This window comes from Micromys minutus (genome assembly GCF_963924665.1).
Source record: "Micromys minutus genome assembly, chromosome: 15".
NCBI classification, from domain to species: domain Eukaryota; kingdom Metazoa; phylum Chordata; class Mammalia; order Rodentia; family Muridae; genus Micromys; species Micromys minutus.
This window is the reverse complement of record NC_137984.1, coordinates 1,368,465-1,389,369: the sequence shown is the minus strand read 5'-3', so window position 1 is coordinate 1,389,369 and position 20,905 is coordinate 1,368,465. Positions and strand designations below refer to the sequence as shown.

Below are 20,905 nucleotides of genomic sequence, written 5' to 3'. Positions count from 1 at the left end.
TGGTACATTTTACATGTGGTTATGCACTTATTGTGTCTACATATGTTTATATGTTCACATCAATGTCTTAAGCTATAGGTACTTGGTTCTTTCTGATGACAAAAAACTTACAAGGTTTCTTAAGTATTTCTAATAATCTATATATTTACAATAAATTAATATGCTTAGGGCAAATATTTAGCAAATTAGAATAAAACCCCAAGAAAGCAGAGAGAGTCAAGACAGTTGTGGGGGATGAAGTTAACAGCTCTGGCCTTGGCTAAAACATATAACTGAAGTAAAAGGTTGTCTCACTAACAGTAGCTCACAGTGATAGCCCTAGTGTCCCTAGCCAAGCAGAATGACAGACAGAGGTATCCTTTCAGGTCAGGAACATACCTTCACACTCAGTCTTGGTCAGGAAGGTCCCAGCTCTCCAGGGCTTCTGATGAAATCCCGGGCAGCACCTATCACAGCTCTCCCCACAGGTGTTATGTTCACACTCACAGCGTGATTTCTAGTCACAATGGGAGAGGAATAGGTTTTTGAGGATTGGGCAGACACACAGAAGAGAGGTTGTCCATGAGAAGTAGGTATAGAATGTGACAGTTGGATTCAAACCTTCTAGAGTATACACTAAAATATTGGTCACCATGTTCAGGAGACAGAAGCAGTATTTGAGTTCTGCATCAGTGTAGGCTGGTCCCTGCTATATCTGGAATCACTGAGTTTATGTTTTAAAATAATCAGGAGACCCAGTTGAAGACTGACTTCTCATTCTCTCTCATTCCCTGTGCCTTTGAGCCATTATTTTCTATAGCATGTGTAAGGCTCTCTTTAAGTCTCAGAAAAGACAAAACATCAGTTTTCAACTTCACTGAACATGTAGGTACTTAAGAAAAGTGGGAGTTTAGAATCTTTGTCCTTATGGAACTGGTGTGTCCTATGTTCTAGTATCTACTCACAGCCCTTCCAGGGCTGCTTTTCATGCTCTCAATTCTTCCAAAACATTGTTCGCTAGTGACGCTGATAGATAACAAAGGTGCCATGGAGCAAGCTACACTGCAACCTAGTCCAAGAAAATCAGCAGAGTCTTTCATCTTCCTAGGTGATAACAGTATACAACTCATTAATCAGAAAACTAGCTTTGAGTATAATGTTACTTGTAGTATAGTTTAATAGATGGGAAGAAAGTTGCTAGGTCTTATAGACATCCACTCATTTTTCCAATTCAATATCTCTTCCCTATGCTACACAGTTGATGATTTTGAATTTTGCCAGTTGGTTTATGACAGGAGAAAAACACATGCTCATTTGTCTTCTTGAGGTTATGTTTACTCAATGCATTCATTGTCATTAATGAAAAATACTACATGAAACCTTTCAAGCTTGTTCTAGCTTGACAGCCTCGATGCTTAAATATTCTCCACCTCGTTTCTTGTCCCTTCCCACGTCAGCTAGCTGTCACTAGGACACCTATATGTTTACCTCCACCCACAATTTTCATTTCTTTGCATGATTTTTTTTATTAAAAAATTTTAAAGGACTGGACAGGTAGATTGATGGCAGCCATTCTCAGAAAGCTAACTCATGCATCTAGCTGTCATAGCTAGAAAGACTTCACAATAGATACCACTGTGGAACATTTATGGGAAAACTAATCTGTTTTCTGATGTGGTGACGGTTGGATTCAAAGTCTATCATTTTAAGTGCCAGCTCTTTTTCACTCCAGCAAGGCTTCCTGTTAAAGCATCTCAATGGGGACCTGACACCCATTCACAGCATTTCCTCTACATAAAGCCTCTCTTGAAGCATTTTACAACGTGGCATTTCATTTTCCTAAGCATCCCATAAATATACATACATTTGTTGCAGGATCAAGTGGACAAGCCCGGGCATGACCATAACAGATGCACATCCCGCCAACCGAAATATCCTTGACAGAATAGTAATACTATGAGGAAAAATTCAGAAAGAAATACTGTTAATTTTGCTGAAAGGGGAGAACAGGATGACCAGGAAGAGGGAGCAGGATAGTTAGTTAAATGTAACATTTTGCCTTCAGATTTCCTTAAAAGCATTCTGTGTTTCCTAAGGTTAAGTAACTCCTGCCTATACACTAAAAGCCCCAGAAAAGAAGGCTGTCAATTTATGCTACTTGCCCAATGGGATTTCTTTCCCATGGGCATTACAATGTTCAGGCTAGAACACCCCTGTTACAGCAGCTTTCACCTTAGGACTATAGACTGTAATTCTTCACAAAATTATTTTACACAATTTCTAAAAAAGAAGCAACCTCTTTAGTTGTAATCATGAGAAACCAAGTACTTATGAGTCAGAATGTTCTATTTTACTTGATAAATTTGAAATGGAATAACTTTTAGGAAAAGGGCGGTAGTGATCATATAATTCTTATAAAGATTCAAAAGAAATTTGGAAGGAAAAAGGAGTAATGTGAAAATTTGGTATACTGAGAACTTGCCTTTTTGTTATGTTAAAATGTTCTTACCACCACTTTCCTATCTGAAATTAACATGAAGGTACAGTTATAGTAATTTTAAACTATCAGCTATTTTTAAAACACAATTCATAATTATAGAGCTGGACTAAATTGAAATTTTAATTAATGTGTACAACATTTTATAAGCACTAGAGTTTTTTATTCTCTCACTCAGTATCCAAATAATCTTCTCAGTGAAAAGAAGCTCTATTAGTACAACAATATACAAGTAGATACAGCAACTTTAGTAAAAGTAATGAAGACGTATCTGAGTCTCCTCACTGAAATAATTTATTATTCCACATATTTACTTTTATTCTTCCTTTTTTCTCATATATATATATATATATATATATATATATATATATATATATATATATTATCTTGAAAAAATATTTTCCTATCTTATGCTATTTATTATACCTATATTTTGAACTAATGGAGCATGCTGAAAAATTTGGGTAACTTAAAAAATCTCTCTTTACTTAATTTCATGACTTAATAATATAGGTACAAATTTTCAAGAGTATTACTGTAATTGCTTTAAAATTAAAAAAATTATTTTAAGTGTAAGCACGCTTTGCTTTTGAGTATGAGGAACTAGAGTCTAATATTTTATTTTCATTATTTAAATTTTTGTGTAGTGTTCACTGAACTTGAGCACCTTTCGGAAACATATATGTTGACTCAACTGCTCATATACAATGGTATTATAAACAATAAATATTCAACACAATTGCTACTCAGCTCTGCAAAAGATGATAAAAAGTAACAAAATTTTTTCATCGATTTTCCCTGATATACTTCTCAAAGAAGAAGAAGAAATTTCACAACAATATTGTTCAGACTTCTTCATGCTAAAAATAAAACTAAAGTGGCTTTTTTTTTTAATCTGTGAAGAATCCAAACAGTATTGTGAAATAATGATTGCTTCTGTATAAAGCAATTGACATTCTGGTGAAATGTAGTACAAAGTAAAATTGCTTTGTGTTTGAAAAATAAAAGCACTGCTATATCTACCATATGTTGTGCAGAGATAATTAAAACTCCAGTAGTATTTATGCTGTGGTGATGAAGAGGTTACACATGGGTAGGTTGAGCAGTAAGGAGAGAGAGCAGGTGAAGAAGGATGGGAAACTCACACTTGGCTTGGTGTGTCATCAGTAGGTTCTCTGGTGACAGAAATAGAAGTCTATTCTTCACATGATCTAGATCTAAGTGGCTTTACCTACAGGTTTAAGTTCACCTGACTGTACTTTTCCTTACTGTACAATTTGCTCTCTACAGCCAAAAGTCACTGGTTGCTTAGCATGGCCGTGCCTTGGGATTCAAGACCAACGTGAAAAATTGCAATAGCTTGGTTATATGGGACCAGATCCTACACAAACTTCTGGCTAGAGTGGGGAATAAATAGGGAGGAATGGGGCAGGATGAAAATTAGGAATGGCAAGGTGGGCTGGTCATCCTTCTTATAATAAGTTCACAGATTTCTGTTTGTTTGGTACTGAATTAAAGTAAGTTCTTAGCTTTGTTTGTCAAAGACCTGTTAAAAAGGTTTCTGTTAATTGTATTTGTAAAGAAAAAAATCTTGTACAATCAGTTTTATCACTTTCGAATGGCAGAGCTAAGTGTGCGCATTTGCTTGTGTACGTGCTTGCCTGTGTGTGTGTGTTTCATAATAAATGGAGCCCTTAATATTTCATTTGTTAGCCTGGTCTTTGTACCAGCAATATTAACATCTTTGGAATTTTCTGGAAGAGTCAACCTCAGTCCCGCTGTATACATACTGAATTAAATGATAGTTTCTGCAAAGACAACAGTTGTGTGTATATTAAATATATAAAATGTATTTCTTCAAGTGGGTTATGGTGAAAAGTGTTTCAAAGGCCCTGAACTTAAGCATGTAGCTGCTTGGAGCCAACTGTAAAAATACAGATAACCCAAAGAAACAGAAACTAACGTAGTTCCTTAAGATGGTTATGGATGAGATTCTACAGTGCTCATTTTACAAAAGAGGAAATTGAAGTTGAAAAATGTAAGAGGACTCGATTAATTCCATGTAATTAATAAGTCACTGAGCTTGGATCTGCACAAAGGAGGAGGGTCTGCTGGGTTCTAAAGTCGCTAACAATGAATGGTCCTATACATCACAGAATAATTTCTCTACATCTTTGAGAGACTGTTAGGAAGATGTGCAGTGCTCAGGCTCTGATGGGATGCTTGGCACTTACTCTTCGTGTGACAATAGGGTCGATTTCTCTGGGGTCTTTGTGAGCAAACATCATCAAGTCAGCATTCAAGGTGCGGATCCGCTGAAACCTCAGGCGAATATAGCGAGCAGAGGTGAATTCCAGCAGTTCTGGGGAAGGGTCGTCAGCACTTGGTCTTCCATTGATCAAAGAAATGTGAATCTACATGAAGCAGAAAAGGGATTACAGACTTGCTACATTTCAGATGCAGGCTCATGCTCACACATCCGATTGTGGTAAAGTAATTGAGCCTTTCATTACATATGCATGCAACAGTTTGCTCATTCCTCACATGTTCCACATGTTAGAAGGCTTCACTTATTTGTAACTGTGTCTTCTAAGCCATTTTAGCATCTTGTTTCTCACATCATTTCCAGAAATTAAGTACTAAATCAACTATAATGTTCTCGACAAATTGGGCTCTTAATTATTTAGGAATCTGTTACATAGTTTTAGAAAAACACTTGGTAAGAAAATGTTAAGTTGTATATGAAAAAACTAGGATTCCCCCCCCCCACAGTGCTTTAAAAATAATTCTGATTTTAAAATCTTCTTATGACAAATGGTGAAATATATCTCAGAGATGATACACAGGTCAAAATGGTAATTTTTGATGGAAACTAGATAAATATTTGCTCCCAGACATTTCAAAAATTTGGTTTTGTTATGATTTATTTTTTAAGTAATTGATAGACCAAGAAGACAAAAATTTATACAGGCTATTACATGCTGTAAGAAAAATAGATTGCCTGAAATGTATTAAACCTGGATGTAATACTGATATTTTTTAAATAATTTAGTACAGTTGACAACAGAAGAAATACAATTTGATCAATGCACATAGTATGCTTTCTCACCACTACCTCAAGAGCAGATAATTCTTTTTTCCCATTTCTTTATTTTTATTAGATATCTGAGAATTCCATACAATATATTTTGACCATATTGGTTCCTTCTCCTCACTCTTCTCAGATCTCTCTCCACTCTTTTTTAAATCAATTGTGTGTGTGTGTGTGTGTGTGTGTGTGTGTGTGTGTATCTTTTTCCCCTCTTCCTCCACCTTCTTCTCCAATCCTCTCTCTCATTCCCTTGCCCAATCACCAGCTCTCCCCTTTATTTTACAAATTAAAATGGGAAGAAGGTACTGATGAAGTCACCTGAGTATGTGACTAGGCAGCCCTTCTTGGAGAAGTGGAATTAATGTTAAAATACAAAGGACTGCAGGACAATCTGCAACAACCACTAACAGAAAAGGAAGTAAGATCATTGATAACTTTATGAATATTTTTAAATCAATAAGGGAAAGAAAGCCCAATAATTTATAATAAATTGGGACAAAAGATATAAAAGCATTATTGGAAAAAACATAAGTGTAACTGGTTTATCAACACCTGATAAAATCATATCGTTTATGGGGCTAGAGAAATGGGTCAGCAGTTCAAAGCACTGTCTGATCTCCCAGAACACCTGAATTCAGTTCCCAGCACCCATAAGGCAGCTCACACACATGTGAAATTCTAGCTCCAGGGTTCCTGACACCTTCACACTGACATGCATATGGAAAAGACACAAGTGAACACAGAACATGAATAAATTTAAAATTTTATCATTTATAAGTGTAAATGTATATTTATATATATGATAAATGTTAACTAGAAGTATACTGATAAACTTTATTTTCAGTTCTTAGGCAGACAAATCCCCAATATTGAAAATGTTCTTTAAGGACAAGGCTAGTTTTGTGACATGTCTTATTTTACTGAGTGTAAAGCTAACTGACAAACATCTCAAACATGAATTAGGGCATGCATTTCAGAATGAGATCATGGAGGAATTTGAAATTTCTCTTTTGAACTGAATATATTCAGTAGATTAAAAGTTTCCATTGTCCATTCTAAGATGTATATGCAGAATTTGATTTGTTGTTTTGATACATGGAGGTGGGGAGGCCTTTTGGAGGTAATTAGACCATAAAGATCATGTCCTCACGAGGACGATTAGTGTCCTAATGAGAAGATTCCAGAATGCTAGCTTCTTTTGCACCAAGAAAGAACACAAGACCAGATATGCCTTCAAGGAAGAGAGGTCTCATAGTAATTGATGGGCACCGTGCTGACCTCTGACTTTAACCTGCTAGCTTCTGGAGATGGGAGATTCTAGTTCTCCTCTTTAAAAGCCATGCAAAGGAAAATCTACAAGCTTGAATGCACATATGCTTTTAGACTTTTTGGAACATAGTAAGAAAAAGAAAACAACTTGTCAGAGTATGAGTGGTTCCATAAATCATATATCTACATACTGAAATATAGACAACAATTAAAAGTACTCACAAAAGTTCATTTTGACTTCTGTATAGATAGCATATTACTTATACATAATTCAATCAAATCATAATTCTAAAAAAAATATTGATTGGGTAATATGCTTTGAGCACAGCATATACAAATGAAGGCATTGCACACTTGCAGCACATGTGCATACAAGTGACTGGTGAATTAACAATAGAGTGTTTGGATCATTCACCATGATCAAGTAGGCTTCATCACTGGGATGCAGGGATGGTTTAATGTTCGGAAATCCATTAACGTAATCCACGATATAAACAAACTCAAAGGTAAAAAAATTCATGATCATCTCACTAGATGCTGAGAAAGCATTTGACAAAATACAACACCCCTTCATGTTAAAATTTTTGGAAAGAACAGGAATCCAAGGTCCATACCTAAACATAATAAAAGCAATATACAGCAAACCAACAGCCAACATCAAATTTAACGGTGGGAAACTTGAAGCAATCCCACTAAAATCAGGGACCCTACATATTCAACATAGTACTGGAAGTCCTGGCCTGAGCTACTAGACAGCAAAAGGAAATCAAAGGGATACAAATGAGAAAGGAAGAAGTAAAAATATCACTATTTGTAGATGACATGATAGTATACGTAAGTGACCCCAAAAATTCCACCAGAGAACTTTTACAGCTGATAAACAACTTCAGCAAAGTGGTTTGATATAAAATTAACTCAAACAAACCAGTAGCCTTCCTCTACTCAAAAGATAAACATGCAGGGAAAGAAATTAGGGAAAAGATACCCTTCACAATACTCACAAACAATATGAAGTACATTGGTGTGACTCTAACAAAGCAAGTGAAGGAACTGTATGACAAGAACTTCAAACCTCTAAAGAAGGAAATCAAGGAAGATCTTAGAAGATGGAAAAATCACCCATTCTCATGGATTGGAAGGATCAACATTGTAAAAATGGCCATCTTACCAAAAGCAATCCTCATTAAAATTCCAACTCAATTCTTCATAGAGTTGGAAAGAGCAATTTGAAAATTCATCTGGAATAACAAAAATTCTAGAATATCAAAATCCATCCTCAACAACATGAAAACATCTGCCAGAATTACTATCCCTGACCTCAAGGTATATTACAAGGCAATTGATTTAAAAACCACATGGTACTGGTACAGAGATAGGCAAGTTGATCAATGGAACAGAATAGAAGATCCAGAAATGAGCCCTCACCTATATGATCACTTGTTTTTTGACAAAGGAGCTATAAACATTCAATGGAAAAAGGACAGCCTCTTCAACAAATGGTGTTGGTCCAACTGGCACTCAGCATGCAGAAGAATGAAAATAGACCCTTTCTTATCTCCTTGTACAAACCTCAAGTGTAAGTGGATCAAAGATCTCCACATTAAACCAGATACACTGAAACTATTAGATGAGAAAGTAGGGAAAACCTTAGAACACATAGGCCACATAGCCAACAGATTGGGAAGAGATCTTTACCAATCCCACAACTGATAGAGGTCTAATATCCAAATTATACAAAGAACTCAAGAAGTTAGATGCCAGAGAATCAAACAACCCTATTAAAAATGGGGTACAGAGCTAAACAAAAAATTCTCAATTTAGAAATATCGAATGACTAAGAAGCATCTAAGGAAGTGCTCCTAGTCATCAGGGAAATCCAAATGAAAACAACCCTGAGATTCCACCTCACACCAGTCAGAATGGCTAAGATCAAAAACTCAGATGACAGCAGATGCTGGCAGGGATACAGAGAAAGAGGAACACTCCTCCACTGTTGGTGGGGTTGTAAACTGGTACAACCACCCTAGAAATCAGTCTGTGGTTCCTCAGAAAATTGGACACAGTCCTACCTGAAGACCCAGTGTCTTAGTCAGGGTTTCTACTCCTGCTCAAAATATCATGACCAAGAAGCAAGTTGGGGAGGAAAGGGTTTATTCAGCTTACACTTCCATATTGTTGTTCATCACCAGAGGAAGTCGGAACTTGAACTCAAGCAGGTCAGGAAGGAGGAGCTGATGTAAAGGCCATGGAGGGATGTCACTTAGTGGCTTGCTTCTCCTGGCTTGCTCAGCCTGCTTTCTTATAGCACCAAGGTTAACAGCCCAGGGATAGCACCACCCACAATGGGCTGGGCCCTGCCCCCTTGATCACTAGTTAAGAAAATGCCTTACAGCTGGATTTCATGGAGGCTTTTTCCCCAACTGATGCTCCTTTCTCTGTGATTAACTCCCGCTTGTGTCAAGTTGACACAAAACCAGCCAGTACACCCAGTTATTCCACTCTTGGGAATATACCCCAGAGATGCTCCAACACACAATAAGGCACACACACCACAATGTTTATAAGCATCCCTATTTATAATAGCCAGAAGCTGGAAAGAAACGATATGTCCTTTAGAAGATGAATAGATACAAAAATTATGGTATATTTATACAATGGAGTACTACTTAGCTATTAGAAACAATGACTTTATGAAAATCCTAAGAAAATAGATGCATCTAGAGAATATCATCCTGAGTGAGGTAACCTAGTCCCAAAAGAACAGAAATAATATCCAGTCACTGATTATTGGATACTAACCCCAGAAAGCTCTGAAGCCCCAGAAACAACTCACAGGCTATATGAAGCTCAAGAAAAACAAAGGCCAAAAAATTAAAACCTCAGACCTTTGGAAAAAAAATATAGCACCCTCTCAGAGTGTGGTACACCTGGACCTTAAATCATCAATAATCCAGGAGCTAAGAATATAGCCTTGTGGCAATTTTTGGTATTCAAAGATCATTATGCTCAATCTATACTCACCAAGAAACTTGTTTCCATGTTAAGTTCTGTCCTACATGTATTTTATGCTTATTGTGGGATTTCAAAGCATGCTATCAAACCTCTAAAAGAATTAAGTACTGACAAAAATATTCATATAGTGTTATGCCAAAATTCCTTTAAAGATCTGTATATGTATCTCTCTATTTTTTTAAAATAAAGTTGTAGGAGAGGGGAAAAAAGAGTGGAATGTTTGAGTCCCAGTGAAGGAGAACTCAGTAAAATCTGTATATACACTGCAGTCTTGACTTAGTTCAGCCTGGAATCCTCATCTGCTTTGGAAGATAGTATGTCATCTGTGTTAATTACATTTTTTGACAAGCAAATCAATATATTTCCATCTCAGAATTCTACTTTTAGATAACCCCAGAGAGTATTTTGCAAACTGACTGCCAATAAACTACTTCATGCACTGGAAAATACAGCAAACACTGAGAGGAGAAACTGATTCTGATGCTACAGACACACACACACACACACACACACACACACACACACACACACACACACACACACACACACCCCAGACTAGGCTGAAATCTGAAATGCATTGTGAGCAAAATTGTGAAACACTCTGGAAAACTGAATTAAACTCTGATATTTAGTGTTGAATGGGCTCGTTGAATCGACACATTAGAGGGAAACAGAATGTGTTACAGAAATGCTGAATCTTACAACATGGAGTATGTTCTCCTGCTGGAGAGCTTGACACCTGTATTCTCTAATACTCTATGGTTCCACCATCTAGCCAATGAGCCAAAAAAATCTGTTTTAAATTACATTGTTTCTTCTGTGTAAGGAGGGATCAAATAATGTTTGAAGAGAGAGTAAATGATCCACAAAGCTGTTAAAACTAGTCATTCTTAAAGGTTAACATTAGCACCCTTAAAAGGTTACTTGCACTGTGTGCCTGAATTCCTTTTCTGTCTTCCTTTGATTGTCCCATCCACAAACAATTTGAAGTGAAAGAGGAACCGACTGAACATGCTGGACTCTGGTTTCTCAGTGTCCTTGATGGTTCCTTGATGAATATGGTACAGGGAACTACAGTGGGATGTATGGAGTCCATGAATTTTTCACTCACACAAACTTTTTTTTTAAGGTGTACATGTGCTCACTTATATTACTCAGTCCCAGGATAGCACCATGAAGTATTCAGCAAGAGAACACTTGTCCTCACAGCTTTGGTATGTTCACCAAGTCACTCTGCCAAGAGATCTTGTGAACATATTTAGTCCCAAGCTGTTTCTGGGATAAAGAATCAGCCAGCTGTTTGCTCATGGTGTGGAATGCTTCCTTAGATTCTCTCTGTCTCTCTCAGTCTCTCTCCCTCCTTCCCTCTCTCCCTCCCCCTCTCCCTCCCTCCCTCCCCTCCCCCCTCTGTGTGTGTGTGTGTGTGTGTGTGTATGTGTGTATGTGTGTGTGTGTCTGTGTGTAACCTTTCTTTCCCTTCCTACTCTCATGTGTGTTAAATCACAACATTGAGTAAGATATTTCCTTTGGTACAATGCTGTCTAAGATGAAGTTTTCAGGACTGTTTAGCATATTTCTGACTTCCTATGGACTGACAGCTAGAGGGTGTTTATCTGTGATGAAAAGAGAGGGCTTCAAGACCACATCTGCCTGCTGTGAGGCCCTGGGAAGCTCTGAGGGTCTAGTGCCTTCTGTAATGTTTTCTACTACAAACAATACTGGTGGGTAGACAGTTGTGCCAGCACAGGAAATCATTCCACCTGAAAATACCTGACTATGACTATCAGGTGGCCCTTTAGATTTTTCAAATGACTTTTCTTAGAAAGGAGTTTTTATAGATAAATAAATGGGAAAAGATCATCAGTATGTTTCTTTTCATTAACAAATGGCACCCTAATTAGTACAGTCTGTTCACCAGCAAACTGGTTATCACTAGGTAAAGTATACTACATGCCATAATCTTTGAAAATAGCTAAGAACTTTGTGTTTATTTTACTTTAAAATGCAATTTTAAATTATTTTATCCAACAAATAATCAGGTGTCTACCCTGAAGAGTTGTTCCTTATTATGTGATTATATCTGCTTTAAGTGCTGAAAGTTTTTGTACTCTCTCAGTGACACAGGTTTGCCACAGTATTGGGTGGACAATAAAAAAATTTGTAGGTTATTGATAACGCATCAGAAACTTGGCATCGAGCAGTGGGAGAAATGAAGTTTAAATAGTAGCATGCCACCTTAGAATATTTTAAAATCAAATCTGTATCAGAAACCTCTAAGAGTGTGCCAATGATATCTGCACAGCCTAATGAAAGTAAACGGACCTCAGGGGCTTCCAACAATAAGGGCACAAGTATAGAGTGAGGTTATTGGATCAGAAGCACTGCCAATGTTTTATTGAAAGAAAGGAAGCTGTTGGAGAAACTTATAGAAACAATCATGTCTTCGAGAGTTAGACTCTGAAACTGACTTTGGAAAACTAGCCTAGGTATTTCATTTTAGGGTCTATGAGGAAATAATGTTTAGAATGGACAGGAGAGGCATGGGGATTAGCAAGATTAGGTGGCTGTTTCATTGCTAATAAGACAAGGTAAAGCTAGGGTTTGGCCCTCAATGATATTTGGCCCTTTTCTGGTTTATGCCTCCCTTGAACTCTTAATGCTCCAAAGCTCCTTCCATCCCACGGTACCTGCTCTCCCAAAAGTCACCAACAGCCGTTGTGTAATTAGCTAAAATGACCAGTTCTCAGTCTGCACCACATCTGACATACTACTAGAACCAAAATAATTAATTACACTATTGATCGTCCTAGGTGGCAAGCTTTCCTCATCTGGATCCTACTTCACCTGACTTTTTCTTCTCAAACTCCCTCCATATTTCAGCTTGACAATGCATTACCTGAAAAGCTCTAGGCAGAAGACTGCCACTATAAAATCTTGTAGATCTTGGGTAATTCCACATACCCCATGTGATATCTTCAGAATGAAAGCTATTTTTAAAGATAAAATTAAGTTGTCTCATTTTTGGGATATTTCAGTTTGCATTTTTCGATGAGGTTGATCATCTTATGCCTTAGCCTCCTCCACTATGAGAGCAGCACAGTACTGCTCCATTTCCTGCCTTTTCATCTGCTTAAAAAAATAAACTCCACACACACACAAACACACACATGTGTGCACACGTGCACCTTGCTAATAAGTAAAGCCCTAATATACAGATAAGCTAGGCATGTATAGCAGACCATGAAAAGCTTTATATCTACTTTTACTCTTTATGTATCAAATGTGTTTTACTTTTCACTATCAGTACAAAGACAAAAAGTCATCTTCCTTCTGCTCTAATCTCATTACTTGCAGAGTCATTCTGAGAAAGGGTATACCATCAATATAGCTGTCTTCTATGTCTAGGTCCCCAGGGCTGACTTCTGTGAAGGGCAGAAATGCTGCCTTGTTAGTTCACATAGCAGCTCTGTAGGAATCACTGGAGTTCCTACTTTTCACACCTAGCTCAGTCTCACTAAATACTCATCGCTTTAGCTATGTTCCACCAATGATGTAGAAACATTAGAGACTGCCTTTTTCTCTTTCATCCTGTGTTAAATTTACCTGGAAATATTAATGGTTTAATTTTAAATATATACAGTAGCCAATCACTATCTAATTGTCATTTAATTGAAGCCATTAATCAAATTAAGATTAATAATCTTTAATATTTTTATTTCTGAGCATTTTACATTAAGTTGATTTAAATAAACTTTATATATTAATTCTATCCTATTATTCCCTTTCATCTTAGTTTGCTAATCATGTTAATCTGACTTTAATATAAGTCAATTTTATTACACTTTAGTTTATCTGAGACTAACAGATAAATATGATTTTAGACAAACATGATATTGTATTTGAACTTAAGAACTATTCACCTTGACTTACTCAACCAGAAAAGATTATCTCTATTGGTTAATCCCATTTTTTATTATAAACCACTGATAAATTATTAAATGTGTCATCACAAAAGAACAATTTCTGTAAAGAAAATTAATGGGATCTGCTTGTAAAAAATGCATATGCCCCCTCCATGGGCCTTAATACACATTTTAAGCAGAACTGGAAATATGTTCTTTATAGCATACAGCACACTTATTTAATCTAGAGAACTTTTGGTAGCTATAGCTATGTCATTCATTCAGGACCCCAACAGGGATGACTGCTCCTGCACGGTTGACGATTTCAGAGTTGATTAGAGTGATTCATTGAAGATGGCATGACAAAGTCTGTACACCTGACTTCTTTACACATCCTATTCCCAAACTGTGTGCAGATGTTAGCCTAGTGAACTGTTTATCACAGGACTATACCATAGAGAACTCAGAGCTTCAGCTTTCTGTCAATACTTCTTTATTATCCCATACCAGTTGTTTTATTCCAGACATATACTTTGTATCAATTGCCCTAAAACTGACATGTTTTTCTCCTCTTTTTATTGAGTAGTAATTCATGCATTTGTCTTTCCTGGATGAAAGCTTTGCCTGCCATGAGATATTTAAACAAATTTTTCACTGTCCAATAGATTGTCATTAATAAATTGAAACATAATAACAAAATCAGCTATCTTCACAGAATATTTGTCATCTCTTCTTCTCTAGTCATCTAGTGAAAATGAAAATCCTGGGCCTAAAGGTTTACATAATTTATCAGCTAGTTAAAAAAATTATCCTTTGCCTCTCATTTTGAAATAGAGTAGGATGAGACATTTTTTTCTCTCCATACAAAAGCAGATTTCATGGGGCAGTGATGTCTGTGTTCCATAAAACTAAAGAGCACACAGAAGATCTAAGTTTCAAGAAAACCCAATGACAGACTTAAAGTCTCAGCTGCTTTAGGGGTTCTAGTTTTCTCAAAGTGTCAATACTAAGATTTTCTGGGGTTTCAGAGTATGTCTTGTGGTCTTCTTGGTTTCAACAACTCAAAGCAAGCCAGAAAATCATTTATTTCTAAGTTCTCTATTAACCCTGAGCTTTACTAACTTTCATCTAAACATGCTTGATGGGTAACCTATAATCCATCATAATTAAGTGAAAGACCACATGACACCCACTGGTCATGATGCATAAGAAAGATGCTGATCAGGAAGTGCCAGAGATTTTCAAAAGGAGTAAAATCATTACTAAATGTGCACCACATCCTTTCCCTTGACTTCTGTCTCTGAGAAGTCCTTTACACATACAGGTTTCTTTTACATATGTATTCCCAGTACTTTTAAAGTAAAAACAACAAAAACAAACAAAAACCCAATGACCTATGTAGAAAATATTTAGCATTGTGTTTTTCTTTCCTCAGGTCTGTAATATTTGCATAGATTAATAAAAAAGACTTGTCAAAATAGGTTTTCTCAGTCACTTTGGGGAACTTTGCATCTACAATTTCTTAAATGCAAATGTTATTGCTAAATCTTTGTACTATCATGCGAAGACTACACAGGGATACAGTCATCATGTGATCTTTACAACCAGGAAGGAATCCAAGGGGAGCAGCTCCAGAGCAATCCATGAGGGAAAATACAAGCAGGAAACTCATTCTCCTCAGACATTTGCATTGCTCCAAATTTTTCTTAGGGTATGACTCAACTAGAGATAGCTTAAGAAAAGAGAATCTATTCCACTCTCTTATTTAAGTAGGACCTAACAAGTGGACACAACCCTGGTTATTGTTACAGTTAGTACATATCAAAAAGTATGATCAGAATGTATTGACTGATGCCACTGTAATACCACTAGTGCTTCCTGAGCAGCAAATTACTCTTTGTTAAGGAATAGAAATACTGAATTCTAGGCAATTATGTCCAAGCATAGCCGAAATATGTCCTATTTCTATTCTAACTTCACTGACTACATCATCAGCCCATCATTACACTATTAAATGAATCAATGGTTCAATAAGCATCCTAATAAATAACATCTGGTCATGTAGATATAACTGGAAGATTTACAGGGGAAGGAAGCCACTGCTGAGTTTCCCATGCATCTGTTCTTCATTCTGTCATAAGACATGCTTCCATCCAGGGTGACTAAGACTGTGTTGGTATATTATTTCCATTTCCTATCTGTGCCTCACCCATGATTCTTCAGATTCTTTCTATGGTTCTTGTTCCCGCTAATTCATATAGGATTTGCCTCTCCAGTTTCATGTATTGAGGACTGTCTGCTGTGGAATTATTAATACTCCCCCCATTCTACACAGACATCACATGGAGACATGACTGAGAAGATATTTTCTGCAAGGGGACAGACTTGAGTCAAAATAGACCATGGAAGATCACCAAGCCGCAGGAAAATTCCATACTTGTTAGCTCATCTGATGCTATGCATATCAATATGGACTCTTATGATTTATGGAGGCAAGCTTTTGATAAAATTGCAACCATAACTATCTATTTCTTAGACTCAATGAATGAACCATTATTATCTAGGAATAATCCAAATTCTACATTTTTATTAATTTTTAAATGTTTTCTAAGTGTTTATTAATTTCAGCATGAACAAAATTTGTGGTGAAAGTTTTGTTATGTAAGTATATTTTATTAAGTGAGAACAGTGGCACACAAAACAATTTCCACTTTGTGAAAGCTCTACAAGGTTAAAGTACTAAAACTTTGAGCTATAGGGAGATAAAAAATGTTCATACTCAAAAATAAACAGCTATGAAATTAATATGGCTTTCTTAAACACAGAGATATAAATTAGAGCAAGCTCTGGAATACAGGGAGTGTTCCATGACCTACATTGATTGCACAGAACAATTCGTACCCTTAGAAGCCTCATAACAGCACAAAGGAAGACTAAAGTTACGTTTTCTGTTTTGTTTTCAGTCCCTGTGTGGGAACACTTGTTTAAAATTAAAATCTTGGAGCAGGCAGTGCAAATAGTGCGCCAGATCCTGTGTCATCACACTGGAATAAAGTCTGCCTGTGTGTTTGAAGGAGACAATCAGTCTCCTCAGAGAGAAAGTACATTTGGACCTCACAAGCATGAACATGAACATATTTATATTAATATGTTGTTTTGATATAGCATTTTGTGATGACCCCTGATAGACCCAACTGATTTAGAGTCAACCATTGTAGACGCACAACAAGCTCTCTCTATAACAGCAAGGCATAAGGGACTATAACTTACAATACAAAAAGATTCTGATATTTGAAGAGAATTTGAGATATAGCTGTGCCAAGCTGAGCATGCTCCTTAGGATGACTCTACTGATGGCTCTGGTGGTGTGTGTTTGCAAACCAGAATTCACCATCCCACCCTGACTCTTGTTCATCCCTTGTTTGAACACTTTTCTCGTCTTACTCTATTTTCACATTAACTTAGTGTAGAACTTTCTGTATCTTATGTATTGTTCATTTAGCTGGTGTTTAGCAATTCCATCTAGGATAAACCCTTCTTCTTGAATGAAGGCATGGTAAGACAAAAGATGTTAAAAGAAAGGTTAAACAAAGGGATCCTCCTAGGCAGTATGAGTAACAACCCCTTTGGGGTTGACTGACCTATTCACAGGGATTTTATATCAGATATCCTACATATTAGATATTCAAATTACGATTCATAACAGTACAACATTACAGCTATGAAATAGCAACAAAAATAATTTTGTGGCTCATTATCACCACAACCTGAGGAACTGTATCAAAAGGTTGCAGCATTAGAAAGGGTGAGAACCACTGCTCTGGTGGATGGCAAACATTTCAGCCTGCAGGGAAGCTCATTAAACTCAGGAAGTAAACAATTTAGGGACTTCAGGAAGTCTCTGAGACTGACCATATTCAATCCCAGAAGCATACATTAGCTATCCACACTGCAGAAAGACACTCTCAGACAATCTGAAGTACAGTGATGCTCAGAGCAGCTGAGAAGCATGGAATAATAGGTAGAGATGAGGCACATTGCCTGCAAGAAGCAGCTCAGGTGCCTGGAAGAGACTCAGCCTAACTGAGATGCTGGGAGAGGACACCCTTCCACCCTGTTAAGCACCTTCAGGCTACCCAGTATCCTCTAGATTACTAGCTTGCATGAGATGCCAACTGTCCTTGGGTAGACTTTTGTAGATTTTGTAGTCTTTGAGTCATTTCTCTTTCTTCAAGTAACCCTCCACCTGTGTTCCTCTAAGTAACACCTGTAAAACTCATTGCTTCATCAAACTGCACATTGGTAGTACCTTTACATTGTTCCGGTTTGGCTTTCCTATGCAGAGTAAGTAGCTACTTGTTCACATCTCCTAAGGAGTAGTGAAATACAACACTTGTCCTGCCTACATTTTCATTATAAGAGAAAAAAAAATGTATCAATGGTTTGTGAAGTTTCTATGATTTTAAGTGAAGTTACACGGTCCATATCTCTACACATGGACCCATCTACCTTTGTACCAGAAAATACTAGTTTTATTCCTTGTGTTTCATGTTTTTCAGTGCAAAAGAAAACTTTTGATATAACATATTTCTTTCAAAAATATTATTCCCAAAACTGTTGAGTGCTTTATTTTAGTGGACCTGTGAATCATACCCTAACATGGGATTCTTTGTGTGGTAAGGCTCTTTCTAGTTGTGTGCACATATTCAGTGTGTTTGGTGTTAAAAATCCCACTAATTGGAGATAGTATGTGTTCAGTTATGTTTTTTCTACTTACTACTCTGATGATTATTTGACTCATCAATGTCTGGTTTTTTCTTTGTATAAAGCAAACAATAGCAATACTTTAACTTCTATTGTGTGAATTAAAAAATTATATGAAGTTATTATATTAGTATATAGTTCAAAGGGTAAAATATTGTTATTTGTTATTACTGAGGGTAAGAAAAAAATCATGAAATTACTATGTATATTACGGTAATTCCCATTTATCCCAGTTACCTATGGCCAACCTGTCCTGCCTGAGACAGGAGTGAACGTAACAAAATATCCACTCAACATGGAGATTCTACCCCACCACTGTGATATATTAATGTACTTGAGTATAAAAGGAAGAATGCACATAAAACCCCCCACCCCCCACACACAAACACAACGTCTACAAAACCAATTAAGGGAGAAAATTACAGAAAAGTTCCAAGCTCAAGTGGTGATGCTGTTGCCCTGAAGATGGACTGTGTTCTCAGCCGTTGACATGATGGTTTCAAGGACTGAGATCAGAGGAGAGGACCAAGTACTAACACAAAAGCTGCAGGAGGAAGAGGCTTCAGAATTACTAACATCTGGGCAGGAACTTGTAAGAGAAGAAAGATGAAATGAAAAAGAAGGTGACACAACAAGGGACCCTCTACAAATCCAACTTTAGACTTCAAAGGTCGATGGAACCACTGCTGGTGCTGTATTTGTGGCTTACAACTGTGATGGGCACAGATAACTAAATATTCCAAACAAATGAAGTTTCAAGAAAATGTCTCAAAAAGAGGTTGGGTCATCATTTTGCATGCTTTAGGGAATGGATGTTGGCAATTATCACCAATTGCTCTTGCTGGCATCCCAAACTGGGCTTCCTCCTCTTACTGTGTACAGTGTAGATCCTAATAATTTATTTACTAAGTTTGTAGACTTGGCTTGCTGCACTCTGACATCTGTCCAGCTCTAACAGATCTTGGGTCCTTTCAAAGAAAAAGAGTGCTCATAGGGACTTTGCCTCCCACACAAGCAGATGAAGTTTTCTGCAGATTTACCAAGTACACAGTGTTCTTGTTCTTTTTCTGGCCTCCAACTAATAATTGGCCACAGGAAGCTGCTGGGCTGTGCCCTCAAAGCAGCTCAGAAACAGTGTACATTGCTGCTTAGCTATGGGTGGGAGGAGGACAGGCTGAAACTTGGGGCTTTATTTTCTACAATGACCAGTGCAGAATAACAAATAGTTTGAGGCATTAAATTTGAGGAAAAAAATGAATAAGCCACTGATTGGAGGTCATTGATCTTTTTTTTTCCTAAGTAATTCATCTAAAGGAGACCTTGTTACATAACATTTCTTTTCTCTTTCTTCTTGATAAACACAGTGTGAATGAAAGGTAAGGAGAATAAAGGATTTAATCAATCATTCAGGGGGCAAGGCAGGATTGCTTTCTCCTATACATTTGCTGTCAAGTTCATGGTCTCAGGTTTGTTTCCAATTATTTGTAATGTGTTTTCCCAGAAGAATTCAACCCAAAGCAAGGCAGATAAATTAGGAATTTGTTATGGATGTTGGTGTTGGTCTTGGGAGGTGTTGTATTTGTTTGCATTTTATACTGGCTCCAATGAGAGCTGGTAAAGAACCATTTCCTTGCCATTTTATTGTTGTTGTCACCGTTGTCCTTGTCTTTGCAAACTAAGGTTATATGACACTTCATCAAGAAGGGTTATCATAATGACACCTTGAAAAACTAAAACGCTATGTCAGGGTTACAGGATGTGGCTCCTGCTGTTTGAACACTAGTGAGCTTGATCCTAAAAGGATCACATTTACTACCTGAATACAATACTTCTAATACCTAAATATCACCTCCAGCTCCCCAGTGTTGCTTGAACTAGGTGGTTATACCTCTCACAATCATCATCACAGCAACCTGGAACTGACTCAGGTATACTCAAGGGCTTAAAGGGAGACATAGATTAATTACCAAGAGGAGCCATTACCTGTTGAATGGTTAAATGTGGCAACTCCGAAACTCTGTTTACAGTAGACAGTGGCTTATGCTTCCATGGAGACACAATGCTTTGTCTCCTCTTGTTTTAAACACTTTACTTCATCATATAGGACCAGAGATCGCAGAAGTCATGCTAAGCTTCCTGTCCTTATCCACAGTGAATCTGGGTTCACCCTTCAGGAAGCAGGTTTAAAATACCTCAAACCTTTGGAAGTGCCAGTATTGGCTGGATTTTCTATGTAAGATTTCTAATAATCCAATCAATAGTAACTTCTTGGACTTCATTCATGAAAAGTCATTTCAATTTGTGTTTGCAGCTATAATTAAGCCCTTTGACTACAGTATAACATGGTCCTCCCATCCACTGCTCACATGCTTTGTTTGGCTGAAGTAACCC

The 20,905-nt window shown here is 37.0% G+C and overlaps 1 protein-coding gene across 1 annotated transcript in view; it reads right to left on the bottom strand.

Moving 5' to 3' along the window:
• LAMA2 (laminin subunit alpha 2) overlaps positions 1-20,905 on the bottom strand; it is a 551,725-nt gene that overhangs the window by 329,356 nt on the left and 201,464 nt on the right. Inside the window, exons 5-7 of the mRNA XM_080929510.1 lie at positions 4,711-4,890; positions 1,844-1,933; positions 379-496 (exon numbers count right to left, since the gene is read on the bottom strand). Of these exons, the coding sequence (XP_080785636.1) occupies positions 379-496; positions 1,844-1,933; positions 4,711-4,890 (388 nt within the window). The remainder of the gene's footprint in view (positions 1-378; positions 497-1,843; positions 1,934-4,710; positions 4,891-20,905) is intronic.